This window comes from Natator depressus, chromosome 7 (assembly GCF_965152275.1).
Source record: "Natator depressus isolate rNatDep1 chromosome 7, rNatDep2.hap1, whole genome shotgun sequence".
In the NCBI taxonomy this organism is placed as follows: Eukaryota; Metazoa; Chordata; order Testudines; family Cheloniidae; genus Natator; species Natator depressus.
This window is the reverse complement of record NC_134240.1, coordinates 93378787-93398671: the sequence shown is the minus strand read 5'-3', so window position 1 is coordinate 93398671 and position 19885 is coordinate 93378787. Positions and strand designations below refer to the sequence as shown.

Below are 19885 nucleotides of genomic sequence, written 5' to 3'. Positions count from 1 at the left end.
GAGATCTTTTTCAGGATCTTATAAAACAGACAATTTTACAGCTTCTCACAGAACAGTATTGAAGGTTTTCCCAGTCTCTACAGCACTGGAACTTATTGGACAATATTTAGTCCAGTCAAAAACTGCCAGACAGGCTTTTCATAAACTACCCTATACTTACCTCTTGGGCATGTTTATAAACTCCATGTTATGGGAGAAATTGGATTTTGTCACATTTTGTGTGCTCCCAAGCATGTTTGACAGAAATAAGTATCAAAAACTTTGAATACTGAAATATACAATCACATTTCTAGGGGAAAACAACTCATTCTGCTTACTTACATTTCTGTGAGGAGATGAAGAAATCTGTTCTGCATGACTCATTTGGTAGCAAAACAAATTTTGTACGAATACAGTTGAATGTTAATTATGTTTTGCCCTTTCAAAAAGCCCTACACCCTTTATACTAATTTCATATGAAGTAAAATTTCTATATTCAGCTTCAGTTTAATTAGATTAATGCCTTGTTAAATTTAAGAGTGATTTTGGGAGATTTCAGACATGCTCAAATTAACTTGCATTTTGAAGGCGAAAGAAAAAGATTAAGTGGAATTCACACCAAAAGAAAAAAAGATAACTGACAAGCATAGTTTTTGTGCATGTGAGCAGGTGTATTTTGCTTAACTAATCAATGTAAAGAGGTTTTTAGTATAAGTTCTGATTTTTAAAACCTATCATATATCCCCATAATACATTTCCCAAGCTTTCCTTAGAATATGCAAAGGATGACAAGTGTCAGTACTTCATACAACTAGATTTAATAAGTTGTTATTACAGAAAAAATAAAGTCCAAACTACAAAGTTTAAGCAATAGCAGCATTGAGCTCCATGTTTAGTCACAGTACTGCAGTTCCATACAAGCATTAGTCCAAGCCAAAAAGGTAGAAGCCTTGTTAGGATTACTAGCAAAAACAATCCAAGAAAACATGTAATAAAAGATACAGTACATTTAAAATTAGTTAGCTGAAAAACAAGTACAGAGATCTTAGCTGTGAATACTCTAAAAGTTATGTCCATTATTTTGACAGCAAAATTACAAATATCTAATACTTTATACCCCAACAGAACTACATCCAGGAAAAAATAGCTGAAATGATTATCCCATATTAGCATCCTGGTTTTCTACTTGTTGCTAAATTTTGTTTCCATATAAAATTTAAATGTGCCAGAATTACATGATCATTATAGTTCCTGACCAGCTACCCATTTGGGGTATAGAGTAGTTACCAACATGAATATAAAATACTCTGTGGCATGATAGAACACTACAGCAGCTGAGATTGAGAAGAAAGTGTGTCTGGTTTAAAAAAAAAAAGCTGACATCATACAAACCAGTGTAACAAGCAACTACATACAAGCCAGATTAAACAAAAGAGACATTTGTACAAATCTGTGACTAATCTTTCACTCATATCTTGCAAGTAGAGATGTCACAATACTGAAATATTAACATGGGAGCTTTTCCCAGTTAAGCGTTTTTTTTTAAAAACTACTCTAACAGAGATAGTGAAATCAGCAAGTTATTTGCTAACAGCATATTTGCAATACAATTTATTTTACCCCATGCCTTGCTAGGAGGCTATAAAACACAAGCATGTAGGCAGAAATCTAAGCATAAACTTTGTACCACTTAAGAAATTCTTTTATTCCCCCCTTCAATCCTTAAACTCTTTTATATTTGCAAATATTCCAACCAGTAGTACCTAATTTTAGTCTAAATTTTACCTCACTATTCTAGTGATCTAGTCTATACATTACTTATGGAACTGAATACACAGAGGATACACACAATGGCCCAACTCTGGACACATTTCTTTCTACAAGTTGTAGGTGACCTCTATCACACCAGCATACATTAGTTATGAAAGGTCATCAATAAACCAGTTGAAATAACTGATCTCTCCAGAGAAGGTCATTGTATGCCCTCTTTACGCAACACCAGTTTCAATCTGGATTGTTTTAGACATCAGAGTAAAGAGTCACTGGCTCTGGGATGTGGGTTCTGCCGGGAGAATATGGAAAGGGAAAGGTAGGTGAGCAGCGGTGAAGAGAAAGTGAAGAGACGCTTTCATGGCAGCCACGGATGCTGCGTATGCAAGAGACTAAAAAGACAGACAGAAAAGAAAAGCAAATAAAAATTGAAAAAGATGAAGGAGCCGAACAAATTGTCACATGTAGTGGTGATGTGGGTTACTGCATTGCTACCAGAAAAGGACATACATTATTTTGCATTAACTATGTGGCTACCAATAATACATGGTAACACCACTGGAAAATTATGCAGTTACCTGCGTTAACATGTTTACTTCTTCTACGTCTGTTCCATGTCATCAATGAAAAATTATGAAAGAAGGGAAGTTATTCAGAAAGGGGACAATTAAATAAATAAATAAAGATGGTGGCAGAACACATTCAAAGGGGATAGGGCAGATTTTAAGGACATTCAACTGAAGACAGTGTTTGAAAGAAGAATTTAAATAAGTTCATGATAAAAAAAGCAATGGAGCATTTGCTGAACAGACAGGGTCATAAACCCATTACTTCAGTAGATTTTAGTTCGTTATAATAGCAATAGCATTCATCGGCACTGGTGTTGTATAAATCTAGATAGTGAACTGGTACTGTGACATCCCTATTTCCCTAAATCATTTTGATAAAGGAAAAGGCTTTTCAAAATATCACATTTTTCTGCTTCATTCTGTCATTTTATTGCCCAATTATTCATTACATTTTCCAATCACTTTATATAACCATTTTCATCATTGCCACACTATTGTAAACCACATCAGCAAGTTAATACATAAAGCTTTGCATTTCAAAAACTAGACACTTTAGTAACAATATTACAAAGGTTTTAGCTTCAAAAATAACTGAAAATGAAAAAAATAAACTTTTAAAGAATTAGCATCATAAAATTAATTTATTCCAAGTAAAAATACAAAATAATATTAATGACATTGACCAGATATGAAAGTCTCTCCCAGAAATAACTATATTAATGGTTGAGAAAGCACTCCTTAAAGAAAATATGAAATAAAAATGAAAAATATGTAAATATGTTTAATTTTTTTCTTAGCAAAAAATCTTTCTAAAAATAACAATGAAAATTTGTCTCAGTACAAAGGCTACATTACTATTGAAAATATACCAGCATGAAGAAAAGGTACATATTTGACAGTAGAAAAATGATCTTAGTGAATCACAATGTCTAAAGTCTGCAATGAAAATAAATCTGCAATAAAGATTTATGCCTTTTTTCTTTTCATTTTTCTTTTTTTTTATACAAACAGTACAAACAGTATTGCACATAACAACAAATAGTCGAGGTTAGGTTAGCCTTCAAAAAAATCGACTAGTTCAAGTCTCACAACAGAAAAGGCCACAATAGGACCTGTTGTACCCAGGGGCTTCTTAATCAAGTTGCAGTTCAGAACACCTTATTTTAAAAAATATTTTTTTTGAAGGACCCTCTTAATAGAACATTAATAACTCAGGGGCACATTCATGTACAAAACAAAAGGGAGCATGTTATAATTTAATAAACTAAAAAAGTTCTCTTTAAAAAATACAAACAGAAGAACTCTCACAATTCTGGTCAGTCGTGCATAATCACACTTGATTATAAATATACAAATTAAGGGAAATATTTCTTCACCTTCTGTTCACAACTTTCAGCACCAAATGGAGTTTGTGTTTACACATTTTCTTTATGACAACTTTGTTGTTTAGTTTTAATCCAACTTTATGCTGTACTGTACATCTTCATCTGTCTGTCTGTCTCTCTCTCTGGGGTGTCTCTCTACATGAAAGAGGGGAATTTCTTCAAAAAGGTTTACTTATTTCACATAATTAGGTAGATTTCTGTAGGTTAGCTATGATCTTTAATATTACAGTTATAAAGCTTTAACTTCTTCATTTTCAAAAAACGCAAATAAGCATGAAAAAAATAAAGTTACCCATCTGTTAAATCATTTTCTTGCAGAATTAAATTAATATATATTTTTCTGAATAAACTTACTTAGAAAATATCATTTTCTTTCCTATATTTCAAAATTGAGGTATTGCAAAAGATCATGTCAGTCAGAAAGCATGCCTTTTTCTTTAAAAAAAATCATTGGCCGACTGTTGAAAACTGTCTAGATACAAAAAGTAGTGCATAACAAAATGTCTTTTACAGATGAAAAAAAAAAAAAAGACAGACATCTGGGCTGGAAAAAACAATATCACCAAAAAGCCCAGAAGTAACCTTGAAAGGGATAATTATAATAAGCATTTTAAACCAGTAAAAAACTATTTTTCTTTTTTCAAAAACAGAAAAGTTTCCTTCAAAGCCAATAATTGCAACTACACATTGACAAAAAAAAAAAATCTTACTAAATTAGACACAAACAAGGACATCACAACAAACAAAACCCAGAACATTTAAATCTACTATGCGGTGTCATATCCAGTCAGATTGTCCCCAGAACTGCAAAACAAAGGAGGGAGGAGGGGAACAGTGTACACAGTCTCACAATCGTAAGTACACCAAGTGTGTTTTTATGCTATTATCTACTGTCCCATTGGACATGCTAAATAAATGTCTACTGTGTAAGCAGGTCTTAATTGTATTCAAGCATCACAGGATACATCCAGGGATCAAAGAGTTAACGCCATACCCAGAAAGCAGACATCTCATATTAACTGGTGTGCAGACATTTCTTTAGCACCCCACTTTTTCCTAACTTGCTTTAAAATGTGCCTAGTTTCTCAGTTTGACAGTCTATCTGATCGGTAGTGTATGTAAGCTAGTATGAGCTCTTTGGTCTTCTGGACAAGGTCTGCAGCTACATAAATGGTGCAAGCATTAGGAGAGAGATTGTAACTAAGAGCTCATGTTTTTGTTTATATGCCTGTTATAAACTGTCAAAAGTGTGTTAATGTTGGATATGAGGCTTTAACAGTTAAGTTTGATCACAGTACTAGACATAATCACTTTACTATATAAAATAAATTGCACAATATATAACAGAGCACCGCAAAGTACTTCATCTACCATCCACAAATTTGTTTTAAGAATATCCTACATCTACTTTTTATATTTGCTGTAATATAGGTCATTCTGTAATGGGCTGATCCTAATTTCAGAAGCATTACATTTACGGAGGCATGCCTTCCTCCAGTCAGTAATCATTTTTTCCTTAACTCAGTATTTTGTAGCTTACATAGATTCTTAATTTGTGCATTGTGGGCAGGTTTTATATTAGACATATATAAAATTTATTGCATGCAGCAACTTGATTAAGTAAACATGCAGTCAAAAATATTGACCTTCCTTGGAAGCTTTCTGTATGCTATACTGATCTCCTTTCAGCAGCCACCACTCTATTTTTAATCACATATTCATTTTTTTAAATTGATACCCTAGCCTGAATAGAGTATTATGGTATTAGTAATACCATTTTAATAGCAGCAAAAGCTATTGCAGCATACATTTACATAACACTAAAAGACTTTAAAAAAAAAAAAACAACAACCACCAACCCTCAGCAAAACAAAGAAAAAAAATCTGATCCAGCTTATGAGGTATCATCCTTACAAGTCAAAATGGAGAGCAACTAAAGGCTTATTTTCTTTAAGGGTTATTCCTACCTCTAAATGACCCAAACTAATGATTGCTGAATATCTGTTTAAGTTTTTGCTACATCTGCCACCTATTTGTGAGTATTACCTTTGGTAAGTCATCTGCTAGGGGCAAGTCTAAGTTTCTGAAAATAAGTGCATGCTCCAGTTCAAAAATAAAAATAATAATTATAATAAAAAATCTTCATCACATACACATCAACCCAGTGGTGGCTGATGAGAATGGCAGTCTACGTAATGTCACTAGTGACAAGTCTTATGTAGGAAATTAAGGTACCAAGCAGATGTTTGTGTGAATCAAAGTGCAAAATCAGTACAGTTACACTCTGCCGGTTTGTATTATACTGGACACTGAGTTCAGTAATGTGACTGTAAATAATAATAATAGTAATAAAAAGACCCATATCTTCGTTAAAGTCGAGGACAAATGCACAGATTTCCAGAACACTAAGCCCTGAGGCAGCGTTCTCTTCTTTTCACCTCGATTTTATCTACTCCAGTACTTGCTGCTGGGTTTAAGCATAGGGTTCAGCTCCAGCGGAATGGAACATGGCGTGGCCGGTCACCTCCCTCCTTCACCAGTGGTTTGTGGAACTCTCGCCCAGCACGAGAGTGTATGCTTGCCCAGCAGTATTCACAGTAATACTGCAAACAGGTAACATTGGCACAGAAGAACGGAGCAAATTTTCCACCACAGCGAGTGCCCTGGCATTCATCACACATCTGATCATCCAACACATATGGCTTCACTTCCACCTGTAATGGGAAAAGAAAAATAACTATCGGAAAAGCAAATGCTTTACATAGTTCTCTCAAATGCTGGTAAAGGAACAGTATTTTGATTTGTCGTTTTGAAGTCTCATTAATGCCTTTCAAGTTATGCTGGCTGAACCTCAAAAGGCTTTGTGACTGAGATGCTTATTAAAATCCACTTTGGTATGAAAATTTGGCAGGAAATCCCATGAAGAAGTTTGCTTTGATAGCTTTCCATAATTCCTGCTTTCAACTAAGATGGAAATGTGTGAAACTAGTCTCTCTCTCTCTCCCTCCCCCACTCCCTCTCTCAGAATTTCTGCTTCTGGGTGCAAAAGTGTAGAACTGATCAATGAAATTGTTTTTAATTGTTCACTTTATTAATATAACTTCATAAGCAAAGTTTTATGAATGAAACATTCATTCTTAAAATTGGTTACCCCAATAACTGGCTAATTGAGTTTCACTTTCAATCCAATTGCTGCTTAAAATCGCTGAAACTTACACTGTTTCAACACTGTAACTTCTTCTCACTGTTTGTCATTCCTTACACTTGTCCATATTGTAACTCAAACTCCATTTTAACTTGTCCCAAACTCCATTTTAAAATGCTCACTTCATTTTGTAAAAGCTTGCTGCAACCTTCATTTTTGCAAAACCCTGCTATAATCTTACTAGTTTAGTTTAGATGTGCGAATGAGGTATGTATGGATGATGGAATCAACCTCCAGCCCCAGCCTGTCCTGATGAAATAAAGTGTAAACACCCAACGGCTGAAGATGCAGACAACAGCCCTGACAAAGTAAGAGGAGCCCACCCTCAAAAAGAAAAGAACAAAAGTACAATTGAAGAAACATCAAAGCCAGGTCCTAGGCTGAAAGTCAGGTCTGCAATTGACAGGTGATCAATCACACCGAACCCAGAGGCAGCGTGACCCAGCAAGACCTATAGACTCTGGATTCAAACTAAAGCCTACAAAAAGGATGGGTGAGATGGCAGACTTTGGAGAGTAACATTCTGCTGCCAACATGGAAGGGCATCGGTGCATGCTCAACAGAGACCCAGCTCTTCCTTGTGCCCGGCTTTCCTGGCCAGTTAGCCGCCACAAGCCACGAACTCAAGCTACATTCAGGACTGGTAACTACATAACAGCTGCAGAACCTGTGTGTGTGTGTGTGTGTGTGTGTGTGTGTGTGTGTGTGTGTGTGTGTGTGTGTGTGTGTGTGTGTGTGTGTGTGTGTGTGCGCGCGCACGAACGTGTGAATGAATGTAAAACTGCGCAGAAGCCAGACATGCCAGCCACTTCTGGCAGCCATGTGGAGCCAGGGCAGATAGGAAGCCTGCCTTAGCCCCGCTGTGCTGCCAGCTGGACTTTTAGCGGCTCATTAAAATCTCCTGGATTGCTTTCAATAGCAACCGGGAGATTGATTCTGATTCCGGGAGACTCCTGGCCAATCCGGGAGGGTGGCAACCCTAAGGACAGACTGTAACTGCTCCTAACAATTTCTCTATGTTCCGTGTTTTGTAAGATATTGGTTATCTCTTGTGCTGACCCCTGCTGCCCATCTTACTCATGGCAGTGCAGCCTAAACTGCATTTGCATTATGATCTAGCAGTTGTGGCATTTCAGTACATAGGAATCCCTTCCCAGCTGCCTAGGTACATACCATCAAAGCAAAGCAGAATGTGGAGGTGGAAGGAAGAGTGAAAAATAGAAACAAAGCCACCAACAAAAGCCAACCACACAGTAATGAGGATAATAGATTCCCAGTGTTCTATATAAGAACATATAGATTATTAGATAGATCTAGTTTTTGAAAGTGGCTTTCATGAGAGCATTTAAGTGGGAAAACAAGTATAAGTTCTGTGTTAAAGAAATATTACCCCTTCCAGGCAAAGGATACAAACAATTCATGGATCTATTTCCTGCATTAGAGGGAAGACACTGTTTTTACTTTATGACCAAATATTATGTTTCACACAGTTTGAGGTAAGTTATAAAAGATTTGTCACTAAGAAAGTGACCATTTCAAAACTGCATATACCCTAAATATTTTCCTGCTGATGTGTAACCTTGGATTATAGCCACAGTTATTATACGTTAACCATCAAGCTATCTACCTTGGGACTTAGCTATATATTTTTATCAGGAATTGGGGTGGAAAAGGAAGATTTCACTTAGCTCTGGTGAGTGCCAAAGTGGTTTAGCATACTGTCCTCTAATTTTGTATTTCATCATTATAGCATTCCCTGTACATATTTGCATGATTACTTTGACATAGCTTTGCTTTAAAGGGTTATTTTTTAGTACCAAAAAGCCCTTTTGATTTACCTTAAATATGAACTATATTTCATAATATTAAGCCTTTATTATGATTTGGCCTTGCCAACATTTCAGTGAAATAAATGTTGGATATGGGACAGAGCAACAATACACACACCCCCCTCTATTATTCCTGTAATCAGATGATCTCAGAAAGCAGTTTACAAACATTAAACAAACTCTACATCATCCCTTAGGCTTTGTCTGCACTACCACTTTTGTCGGTAAAACTTTGTCGGTCGGGGTGTAAAAAACAACAACAACAACAAAAAACACACCCCTGACTGACATAAGTTTCACCAGCAAAAGTGCTGGTGTGGACAACACTATGTTGGCAAAAGAGGCTCTCCTGCCGACATAGCTAACACCACTTATTGAGGGTGGTTTAGTTATGCCAGCAGGAGAGCTCTCTCCTGCTGTCAAAGAGTGGCTATATGGGAGATCTTACAGCTGCACCGTGGTAGTGGTAGAGCTGTGCCACTGTCAGGTTCGTAGTGTAGACATAGCCTAAGACATTCTATCCTTGGGTGATGCAATAATGAGGTATATCAGCTGAGTAGGGTACAAATTATCAGCTTCCTGTCATCTGATTTCCGTGGCCACTGCACATGGATATCTTGATAGAAGACTTGAATGTGTCCTTAAGTTTACAAGTATTTGTTAGATTTAGGAACATAACTAGAAGAATTGAGGGAAAGTTACGGTCCTTTGGCTGAACAACCCTATACCATTTTGATGCACAGTGAGAGCTTTTATAATTTATCAGTAATACCAGCATAAGCCTTTTGTAAATACAGGAGAGCAACTGTCTCTTCCTCTGTTCACAGGAAACTTACTTTTTACACCTACACCAGTGTCCTATGAGAAGGCGCCACTTATGTTCCTTCACTAAATCCCACTCCCTCCAGAAAAAGCTGTCTATACACACACACACACACACACACACACACACACACGGCACTTAGTCCACTATATATACACACACAAGGCACTAAAATCCAGCTCATTTTGAGAAGTCCTACTTTTTGAAGTTTATTTTAAAATGTGCAGCTACAATCATATCCTTTACAACAGAAGATATACATGATCTCATTCACTTTGAAGACCACATTTATTGCACTAATATGATTTTCCTTCCATGCCAGTGACCTAGAAAAACTCAGTTTGGATCATGAAGCAAACTAAACTACTGGACAATTTAAAAAGTAGCTTCACATCTTAAATGTTAACTTGGCATCACTGCTAAAAATACCATTAGAATTATTGTCATTTTTCTCAGCCTTGCTATGCCCTATTTTCCCCTCACAAAGCACTAAAGTAATATGTTTAAGTTAAATCTACAATGACTCAGTGTCAAAATAATTATATGCTGAGCCTAATATTGATACGGTGCATTTGTGACAAAGGAGCATGAGTCAGATTTAATACTGAATTTTCCTTTCATTTGCAGACGAGAGGCTTTATATTTTATTCTTACTATTGAACTTCAAAAGTTTACCTCCATGGTTACAATTTAAAAAACCTAAGTCACAAATTATTCAGTGTAGTTGTAGCTCTGTTCATAGCAGGATATGAGAGAGAAAAGGCGGGTGAAGTAATATATTTTATTGGACCAATTTCTGTTGGTAAGAGAGACATGCTTTCAAGCTTACATAGAGCTCTTCTTCAGCTCCTTCTTCTTGAGCTCTGTGTTAGCTCAAAAGCTTGTCTCTCTCACCAATGGAAATTGGTCCAATAAAAGATATTACCTCACCCACTTTGTCTTTAAGTCAGAAATTGAAATTTAAGCTTTTCAGAGATTGACTCTGTCACGTTACACAGTACAGTAGAACCTCAGAGTTATGAACACCAGAGTTACGAACTGACCCATCAACCACACATCTCATTTAGAACCAGAAGGATGCAATCAGGCAGGAGCAGAGAGACACAAACACACACACAAAGGCAAATACAGTACAGTACTGTGTTAAACATCAACTAGTAAAAAGTAAAGGGAAAGCAGCATTTTTCTGCTGCATTGTAAAATTTCAAAGCTGAATTAAGTCAATGTTCAGTTGTAAACTTTTGAAAGAATAACCATAATGTTTTGTTCAGAGTTACGAACAACCTCCATTCCCAAGGTGTTCGTAACTCTGAGATTCTACTGTATAGTATAAATTTAAAATTATCAGAACACTAGTGTTTAATACCTTATATCTGCCAAAAAGTCTACAATTGCTTGTTCAATTAAACATACTGCAGTTCAAGAGCAACACATTCTGAAGTCAGGAATTTTAATTTTTTATTTTATTTTATTTTTTTAAGTGTAGAGTATAGATGTTGATGCCAAACAAAACAGGAATTAGTACTCTGATTTACTGAAATACCTTGACCAGTATTTAAAAACCCAAAACATAAAACTACAAAACCCATTTATTTGTGAGAGTCAGTTTCAATTTTTGAGGTTCACCCACTTTCAGATCTTATCATAAGCGTCACAGTTTATTAAGTAGCTTTCTGTAACTCTGGAAAATAAACCCAGGCTTCAACTGCTTCTCACTGAGAAGATAATCACCTTGATTTGAGTATCAAATATGAGCAAAAGACGGTGTAGGTATTTTTGTGGTGGATTACTATGCTCTAGCAATTACACAGTAGGATTTTCTACACAGTGTACTCATTTTGTAAAATCCTATAGATTCACATATTCAAGAAGTCAAGACTCCTGTCAGATGCATTAAAAAAGAAACAGCTCTTGTGGATGTATAGGTTCTCATTTTTTGTGGTTAGATAAGCTTCACTGGATGACTAAGCATTTTCTACTGAATTAATCTACCCTACCAAAAAGAAAAATAAGGCAACTGTGTCGGAATAAACATGCAAGCCTTTTTTTCATTTCTAATCAGTTCCATCCTTGACGTAGACTGGAGTTCGAGGTTAAGTTAGAAAGAATTTTGTTTGAATCAATTCTGATAACATTGTTTTGGGATAATACTACCCATATATCTTCAGTATAGTTTGTTATTTATACATTAGGCAGAAGTCTGCTAGGCATTTCAAAGAACAAATAAAAACACATGGTCCCTGTCCTTAAGATGTTATAATTCAGTTATAAAGGCACAGGAGAGTTTAACATGTAATATAAATGAGGGAAAAGGGAGTACAAGTATTATAGTAATAAATTCATATGGTTAACTCTAGTATGTCAGTACACACCTTATTTTTTGTCCAACATGTAGTAAGTTATGGGTTGGTTTTGTTTTTTTGAGAAGAATGGGTGTAAAAACACTGGGGTGATAGAAGGTGGGCGATAAGGAACAAAATCATGGTGAGGAGTGGTGGGTTACAATAGGCATGGACAAGGGAGAGAAAGAGGTAGAAAATGTATGCTTTTGACTGTTAAATATATTTGTTTGCTGATCACTTAAGAAATAACTAGAAAAAAAAAAATCTGTCCCATTAGGCCACTATGTGCATGTCTCAGAAATAAATGAGAGAAATGCAGACCTAAATTCTGATGCATGTACACATTCAAACAGTGACACCCCAACAGCTTCTGTATTGATGTGAAATTACTCAATTGCATCGGCAGACGCAAATATTCTGTTTATATTTTATGAGTACATGCCCAAATGCTGTAAGTGAAAGCCGGAGTATTTGTTCTCTTCTGGGACAAATGGTACCATAAACATACTTACTTACAACAAATATGGAAATGAAATCAAACTTCAATCACGTCAAAGTTTCTGTAGTCTCAAATTTCTTTGAAAGAAGAAACAAGAGATTTAATTTTAAGAACAAGGGTGACTGAAAGACTGCCCTCTCTGTCTGTATCCATCTGTTGTCCCTTGTCTTCTACTTAGGGCTTGTCTATGTGAATCTACCCTGGAACAGTCTACTGCATACTGTCTGTGTGGACCTTGCTGAGGTGCATTAACGGTTTGTTAGTGTGTTTTGATCTTTAAAACTGTGCTAGATCAAAGCAAACAAACTGTTAATGCACTCAGCAAGGTCCAAAGAGACATTTAGCATGCAGCACACTAGTGCTGGATAGAGTCACACCCCAGTGTGTAGACAGGCCTCTTTGGGGAGGGACTGTCTTTTGGTCCTGTTTGCACAACTATTAATAATAAAATTATTTTGATAACATGACTGATCTCCCATGAATGTTCCTCCGAGTCCTGTTTGCAAACCTTAATAAATCAGCCATGCACTCTAGGGCTGAATTCAAGACTAATTTAATAGGAAATCAGTTTCATGACTTAAAGAGGAGAAGGGGAAAGAGAGGTAACAGTTTATTCTCTGGTTTCAGAGTAACAGCCGTGTTAGTCTGTATTCGCAAAAAGAAAAGGAGTACTCTATTTTTTGATGGCATATGCCTCTACAGTGTCATTTAGAAAGTAGGATTTTTTTTGGAATAGTTCTAAATATATTAAATAGAGCTAAATAAGTACAACCTATGTCTATTTTTTCTTATACATAATTTTGTTCTAGCTGCATCGTTGTCATTCTCAGACATCTTTACGAATCAGGAAAAATAAGACTAATAGCTATGCTAAAATGTGTCAGCTTTCAGGTATGAAAGTAAAATATTCAAGAAACATTACATATTAAGTTAAACAGGAGACTTAAAGTCATGCAAAGGAGACTTGGCAATTCAAAGAAATGTAAATTTTACTCTGATTTATCTTGTTCACCTTCTAAACATTAATTTTATTCTTTGAAGTAAAGTTATCTTAGTGAATTACATTACACTAGATCTGGAATAGTTATAACTTTTGTTGTTGTTGAGAAGTTAGACTGTACTAGTAGTACTTCCTGTAACAAGCTGGTATAGAGTGCCATCCTACATGTCACACACACTACTGCTAGTGTTAGGAACTTTGTGTGAAACAATACTCTATGCACTTCAGTTTTCTTTTATTGTTCTTGGTGCCTCTCTGATCAGAGGTCAAAATAGAAAAAAAAATTTTTTGAGGTAATCTCCCAAACTCCATCCACATCTGCCCACTCATTACCAGAATGAGATGCCACTCATAGTAAGTTGTGCAAATCTTCATAATATGATAATATCTCTCCTTCCTTGCATGCTTTGGTCAGCAATATAATAATTTTAATGATGATGTATGAGTTATACAATAACAATTAAGGAATTTGGAATATTAAGGAATAATATCACTAGGTTTTAGAGCTAACATTTAAAGGTTGTGAACAGGGGCAATCCACACCTCTCTTAAGCACTATTATTTCAGGCTGACTGCATTTGGTTAACCTAAAAAGCAAACTGAACAGTATTTTCACAATTATGCAAGGTAGAGGCAATATCTTAAATAGAAGCTCAGATTCTGGAGCAGCCAACAGGGAGAAGTATTGGCTTGCGGAACTGCTGTGAGTTGGCCCCATTTGTTAGCTGTATCTTGAAGTTTAAAAAATAACAACAACAACAACAACAAGTTTTAAATGGGTGTTATTGATAGTGATGGGAAAATCTCAAAGGATTCCAAAACTTGGTTACAAATCAGAAGTTTAAAATCTGATCTGAACCACTATGGTCTGCGACTCTTGCCATAAAAGTCTTTCTGGTAAGATTTCCAGTATTCCCTAGTTAGAAATGCTATAGGAATGGTCCAAATTGGCATGTCTACCACTTGTCGTGGCTGAAACCAGGAAATGTAGAGGCACATGGAAAAAAATATCAGTTTTTTTTCCCTCCTCCCCTTCCCTAACCTCAACAAAGGTTCAGTTCAAGTTTTGAGAAAAGATGGGGACAGGTGATTTTAGTTTTCTAAATATGCACACACGTCAGCTTGTCATCTCAATGTGTGAACCAGCCCAGACTAAAAAGAAAAACAATCCACCCTATCTTTGAAGATTGTATGTATCAGCAGCATATATTGTATTTTGTTAAATTATTATGAATGTTCTAGGTCCTCAAAAACATGTGCCTAATTTGCACACACCATGATTGCACATACAGTTTCAGTAGCCATGGCTATACCTAGCTGGCCTTTTGCATATGCAGCTGCAGTAATGCTCCATAGTTACATACACAGTTTAGTTTCTGAAAATCTGTCTCCAGATGTCTTGAGAGGATACAAAGAAACTGCTCCATTTAAATAATGAATTTCAGAAGTAAGTTTTTGCTTCTCAAAACTTAACGTTCTGTATCGGATATGAAGTCTGAAGGTCCAGAAAATTTTTTTGTCTCCTGGGAGATAAGTAATAATTTCATGTAAGTCTGAACTTGGAGGACATCAACAAAAAAGAAACTTACTAATTCACTATATGGCTTTTCCCAGTCATTTGTGACAGTATTTCATATGAATGTAACAATAACAATTTGCATTTATATGACTTCCTTTCAAAGATCTCATAGTGCTTTGCTAACAGGTAAGTAAGCCTCAAGACACTTTTGAGCTCAGTGACACCTATGACCATGCATCTCTTGACTTTTGGGAACCCCAGATATAGTCATATTTTGGGGATGTAACAGTATTTCCCAGTTCCCTACTAATCTTGCCCATATGCTCAGGGTTTAGCTGATCGCCATATTTGGGGTCGGGAAGGAGTTTTCCTCCAGGGCAGATTGGAAGAGGCCCTGGAGGTTTTTCACCTTCCTCTGTAGCATGGGGCACGGGTCACTTGCTGGAGGATGCTCTGCTCCTTGAAGTCTTTAAACTATGATTTGAGGACTTCAATAGCACAGATATAGGTGTGAGGTTTTTTGCAGGAGTGGTGGGTGAAATTCTGTGGCCTGCATTGTGCAGGAGGTCAGACTAGATGATCATAATGGTCCCTTCTGACCTAAATATCTATGAATCTATAAACACCAGAGAAGCCACAAGCTCTATCGCAGGCACTGACCAAGAACGCTAACTGTTCCTCAAAGGAAAAAGGAACATCCATCTGAAGAGAACAAAGCTAGGAAATTCTACCAGGCTTCACCTTCAAAAAGATAAACAAAACAACAAAAACAAACCAAAATGTATCGCCACTATTTCCCACTTTTGACATGGAAGTTTATTAAGCTAGATATTTAGGCTTCATCATGCTTTGGCTCCTCAAGTAAGCTTTTAAAGAATTACCAAATATGAGACAAGAATACAGCCTAAAATATCCTCCCACACAATTTAAAAAAAAATAAAGATTTTTTTTTTAGCTCCTGTACAATATCATCAACAGCAACCATTCCATTCGGTGTTGTTTTACTTACCCGTTTATCAATGTCATTATGTTGGAGCTGGACAAAGCGAGCACTAATAGCAGCAATATAGCTCTGCTGATTGGAGAAAGCCACTCTGCCAGCACCTTTTGGGTACTTCAGTTCTGGGTCCGTATCAATACCAGCATAGCAGACACCTCCATATAAACGGTCCATAATCATTGCCAGTTCAACTGTGAGAAAACAATTATTAAATATTGAAGACTCAATATTACTAAAGGTTTTATGCATGGCCTGCAGCTTTAAAAATAGACTATTCACCCTAATTCCAGTACTTCAGGAAAACAGAAAAGGGACCTGAAAGTTGGATTGGTCAAGGAATCACAGTACCTATCTGAAATATACTGAAAGTGCAAAGATAAATTGGTCAAGGTGCTAAGGAAAAGCTTTCCTGGGATTCTGTTACATACCCCAGGCAGAGTGTTATATCAGTTACATATTATATTTGATTCCAAAAAGTGCATTAGTGCAATGTTGAGGTTAAACAGTTACACATTACACTGTCAGAAAATGTAGATCCCCCCCCAACAATGGTTAACTCAGCCCAACTGCATCATGTACATTGATGGTATATGTTTACTGACAAAAATAGTAATATACTAAGCTATACATTAATGAGAATAATAGAAATAAAAATACACCATATGTGCATAATGGAGACAAATGAGTTATCGGTAGAACCTCAGTTTTTGCATTTCCTGACTTGTTATTTTAAGCATTTGGTCTCAGAGATGCATTTATTTCCTTGGGGTTTTTTGTTTTAAAGAAAAAACTAGAAACTGTTGGAGTTGTTCTTGGACATATTAAATGCTCTAACTATCTGGGTACACTTGTCTAAATGCACAGTCAAATAAGTGCACCTGTCCTAAACTGGGCACTTTACAACTTTTCATTCCACGTCAGTATGTAAAGTTCAGATGTTCTTAATTCTGTTAAATGAAACCTAATTTCCACACTCCCCAGACTTGGGAAATCACGCTTAAATTAAGGGCTAAGACTGTGCCACATTTCACACATTGACCATTTTTGCTCAATTAGGGCCTGATCCACTGAAGTCAATGGAAATACTCCCATGTTTTTTCCAGACTTAATTGGGATTTAGGTCAGATTCTTAAAGAATATGGTTCTTTTTTTCCAGTGAGGAAACTATTTTTTCAGTCTTTCCACTGAAACAGCTAAACATCCTTCAAACTTTCAGCAGAAAATTCATTTTTGGGTAGAACCCAAATATGGAAAATTTGATCCCAAAAGATTAATTATTCAGAAAAGCACAAGAGAACAAAGGTTGCAATGGAAAATGTTTCGTAGCCTTACCTGCCACAATGTACTCTCATTTGTGAATGAGTTATGTTTATACATATGTAAGTTATATATACATATTTATGGAATATATTGAATGTTATGTGATTTATATTATTGCATGGACATATTGCTTTACACACACACACACACACACACACACACACACACCCCACAATACCCTCCTCCCTGCCCCCCAAACAGGAGGGATTTTTAGAAGACACTGAATCCTGTCAGAACTTTTCCAAACTGTCGGATATTCTAGCACCCCCCCCCAAGTTGTTTTAGTTTTTTAAAAATTAATAAAACTCCCCACAAATGAATGACCAATAGAAATGGCAAATATCTATTCTAAACAAGAAAACCGCCACAATAAAATTTTGGAATATATGATCCTCAGAGGACAGCTGCTCAGGAACTGAAGAAACCAACATACAGCATAACGAAACACCCAAAACAGTAACTCCAAGAATAACCCCACCTACTAAACTTCTAGTTCCAGTTCTTTCTGCCATTCAAATTATGACACATCATCTTTAAAGCATGATCATAGTTCTCAAGTCATACTGCCCACTATCTTCTATTCCCTATATACCATACATGTGCACAGACAAACCTATTCTACACCAGTGTCACAAAAATCCCTTAAGTCTGAGCATTTTCAAACAGGGGGAAAGGGGTTAATTGGTTTTTCTTTAAAAAATTAAATATGGTGTGTTGCATCAGGTTCATTGTGTCATTTAGTTGCCTTGTCACACCACGTGTACTGAATTTATGATATGTTGTAGGGCTAAAGGGAAGCTTAACTATCTTTGGCTTTGAAGACAAAGACAATCCAAGTTTAGTTACCAAGCAAAACGAGTATTTCTATTCTGTGAATATATTTAGACATCTGATTTTATAAACCTGTCATCTCCTATATTGACCACAGTTTGGTAGCTAGTCTCTCTTGTTGTCTCTCCAGAGATACCCTGTAGCAATCCTTTAGAAGGATCTGGCAAAGCAGGGACTTCTAAATATACTTAAAGCAATAAATCCTGTACCAGAGAGAAGAGGGTTTTGAGTATCTTACTACTTCTCTCGCTATATTATTTTATTACTGGTTGAGATGAATGCCTTAGGATTACAATCCATGTATGCCATATTGATACTGTATAAGAGTATATATACCTTAAACTTCTGTTGGAAGGGTCACTAAAAATTTTCCCAGACATCTGATTTTCCAAAATTCATTTTTCTTGTCTCAATAGGTACAGAAATATAGTCCTAGTACTACAGTTGCAACAGAAAAACATCAATGGGGAAAACATACTTAACTTCTTAGGCTTTGGTACAATTAAGACTATGCTTTAAAAAGAGAAGACAGCAAAAATGATTGAAAAGGAAAGCACGGAATGAGAATGTAGACAGAAAGGAATGGAAATTTGCAATATGTCAGACATGCACAGTGTGTCATTAAAAATGTATAAAGTAAGAGAAAACATCTCCAGATGATGGTGCCGTTCAGATTCCCCAATGCAGTAATTTCTTAAGGTTTTTTATAAATCTAGCAGCAGAAGCACAGAGTTCTTTTAAGTTTTTATCTTGTTTTATGACAACCTCTTAACTTGACAGCTCAGAAGTTAATCCAGGTTACATAGATCACCTAGAAAAACTGGAATTTAAAATTACCTAAAACAGTGTAATTTTTTTTTTTAATATATAGCCCATCTTTTACAAAACAGAAAAAAACATCTCTCCTTCTCAAGGGTATATTAGTGCAATGATGGTAAGCCACCAAAAGTAGACTAGTATATTGGCACCATGTAAAATCTTCATAGACTTTAAAGCCAGAGGGGACCACTGTGATAATCTAATCTGATCCCCTGCACATCACAGGCCACAGACCCTCACCTATCCATTCCTGTAATACACCCATAACCTCTGGCTGAGTTCCTGAAGTCCTCAGAGCATGATTCAAAGACTTCAACTCTATGCCTAAGGAGGAGTCTTAAGAAAGTCTTAGACAGTTTCTAGACTAGGGTGACCAGATGTCCTGATTTTATAGGGACAGTCCCGATATTTGGGCCTTTTTCTTATATAGGCACCGATTACCTCCCACCCCCTGTCCCAATTTTTCACATTTGCCATCTGGTCACCCTATTCTAGACAGAGAAATTCAGGCAAAGAACCAATTTTACTAGTGATAACGTTCAACTTCAAGAAAGCGCTACATTACAGCTGACAAACATTTCTTTAAGAGTTAACTTTTATACATTCAGATCAAAATACCATTTGCAATAATGCCATTTAGTGACTCGCAATAATGTTCTATAGACTGAGGCCCCTCTATACTATAGGACCTCATAACAGCATAGCTATAGTGCCATAGCTATGCTGGCATTACCCTGTAGCATAAATGCAGCCTACAGCGATGAAGAGGGTTTTTCTTTTGCTGTAGGAATATCACTTCCCCAAGCAACAGCAGGCTAGGTAGCTTGAATGGAAGCATTCTTTTCCTTAACAATGCAGCCCTGCAGCCCCTCCTGGCAGGTTCCAAACCATGACACCCCAGTACAGGCAAAATGCTGCATACACTGGATTGTCCTTACTCTTCATAACCCCCACAACAAACATAAGCACCTCTATTTCACTCACTTGGCAGGCTC

General features: G+C 36.4%; 1 protein-coding gene across 7 annotated transcripts in view; it reads right to left on the bottom strand.

The window, feature by feature from the left end:
* Nucleotides 1–781: 781 nt before the first annotated feature.
* The window catches only part of CPEB3 (cytoplasmic polyadenylation element binding protein 3), a 184413-nt gene continuing 165309 nt past the window's right edge, over nt 782–19885 (bottom strand). For 5 of the 7 annotated variants that reach the window (XM_074959089.1, XM_074959088.1, XM_074959092.1 and 2 more), the window contains 2 exons: nt 15930–16111; nt 783–6417 (listed from right to left, as the gene is read on the bottom strand). In XM_074959089.1, the coding sequence (XP_074815190.1) occupies nt 6190–6417; nt 15930–16111 (410 nt within the window). In that variant the 3' untranslated portion in view covers nt 783–6189. Of the gene's footprint in view, nt 6418–15929; nt 16112–19885 lie in introns of all 7 variants that reach the window. The other 2 variants (XM_074959091.1, XM_074959090.1) reach the window with 1 other exon arrangement.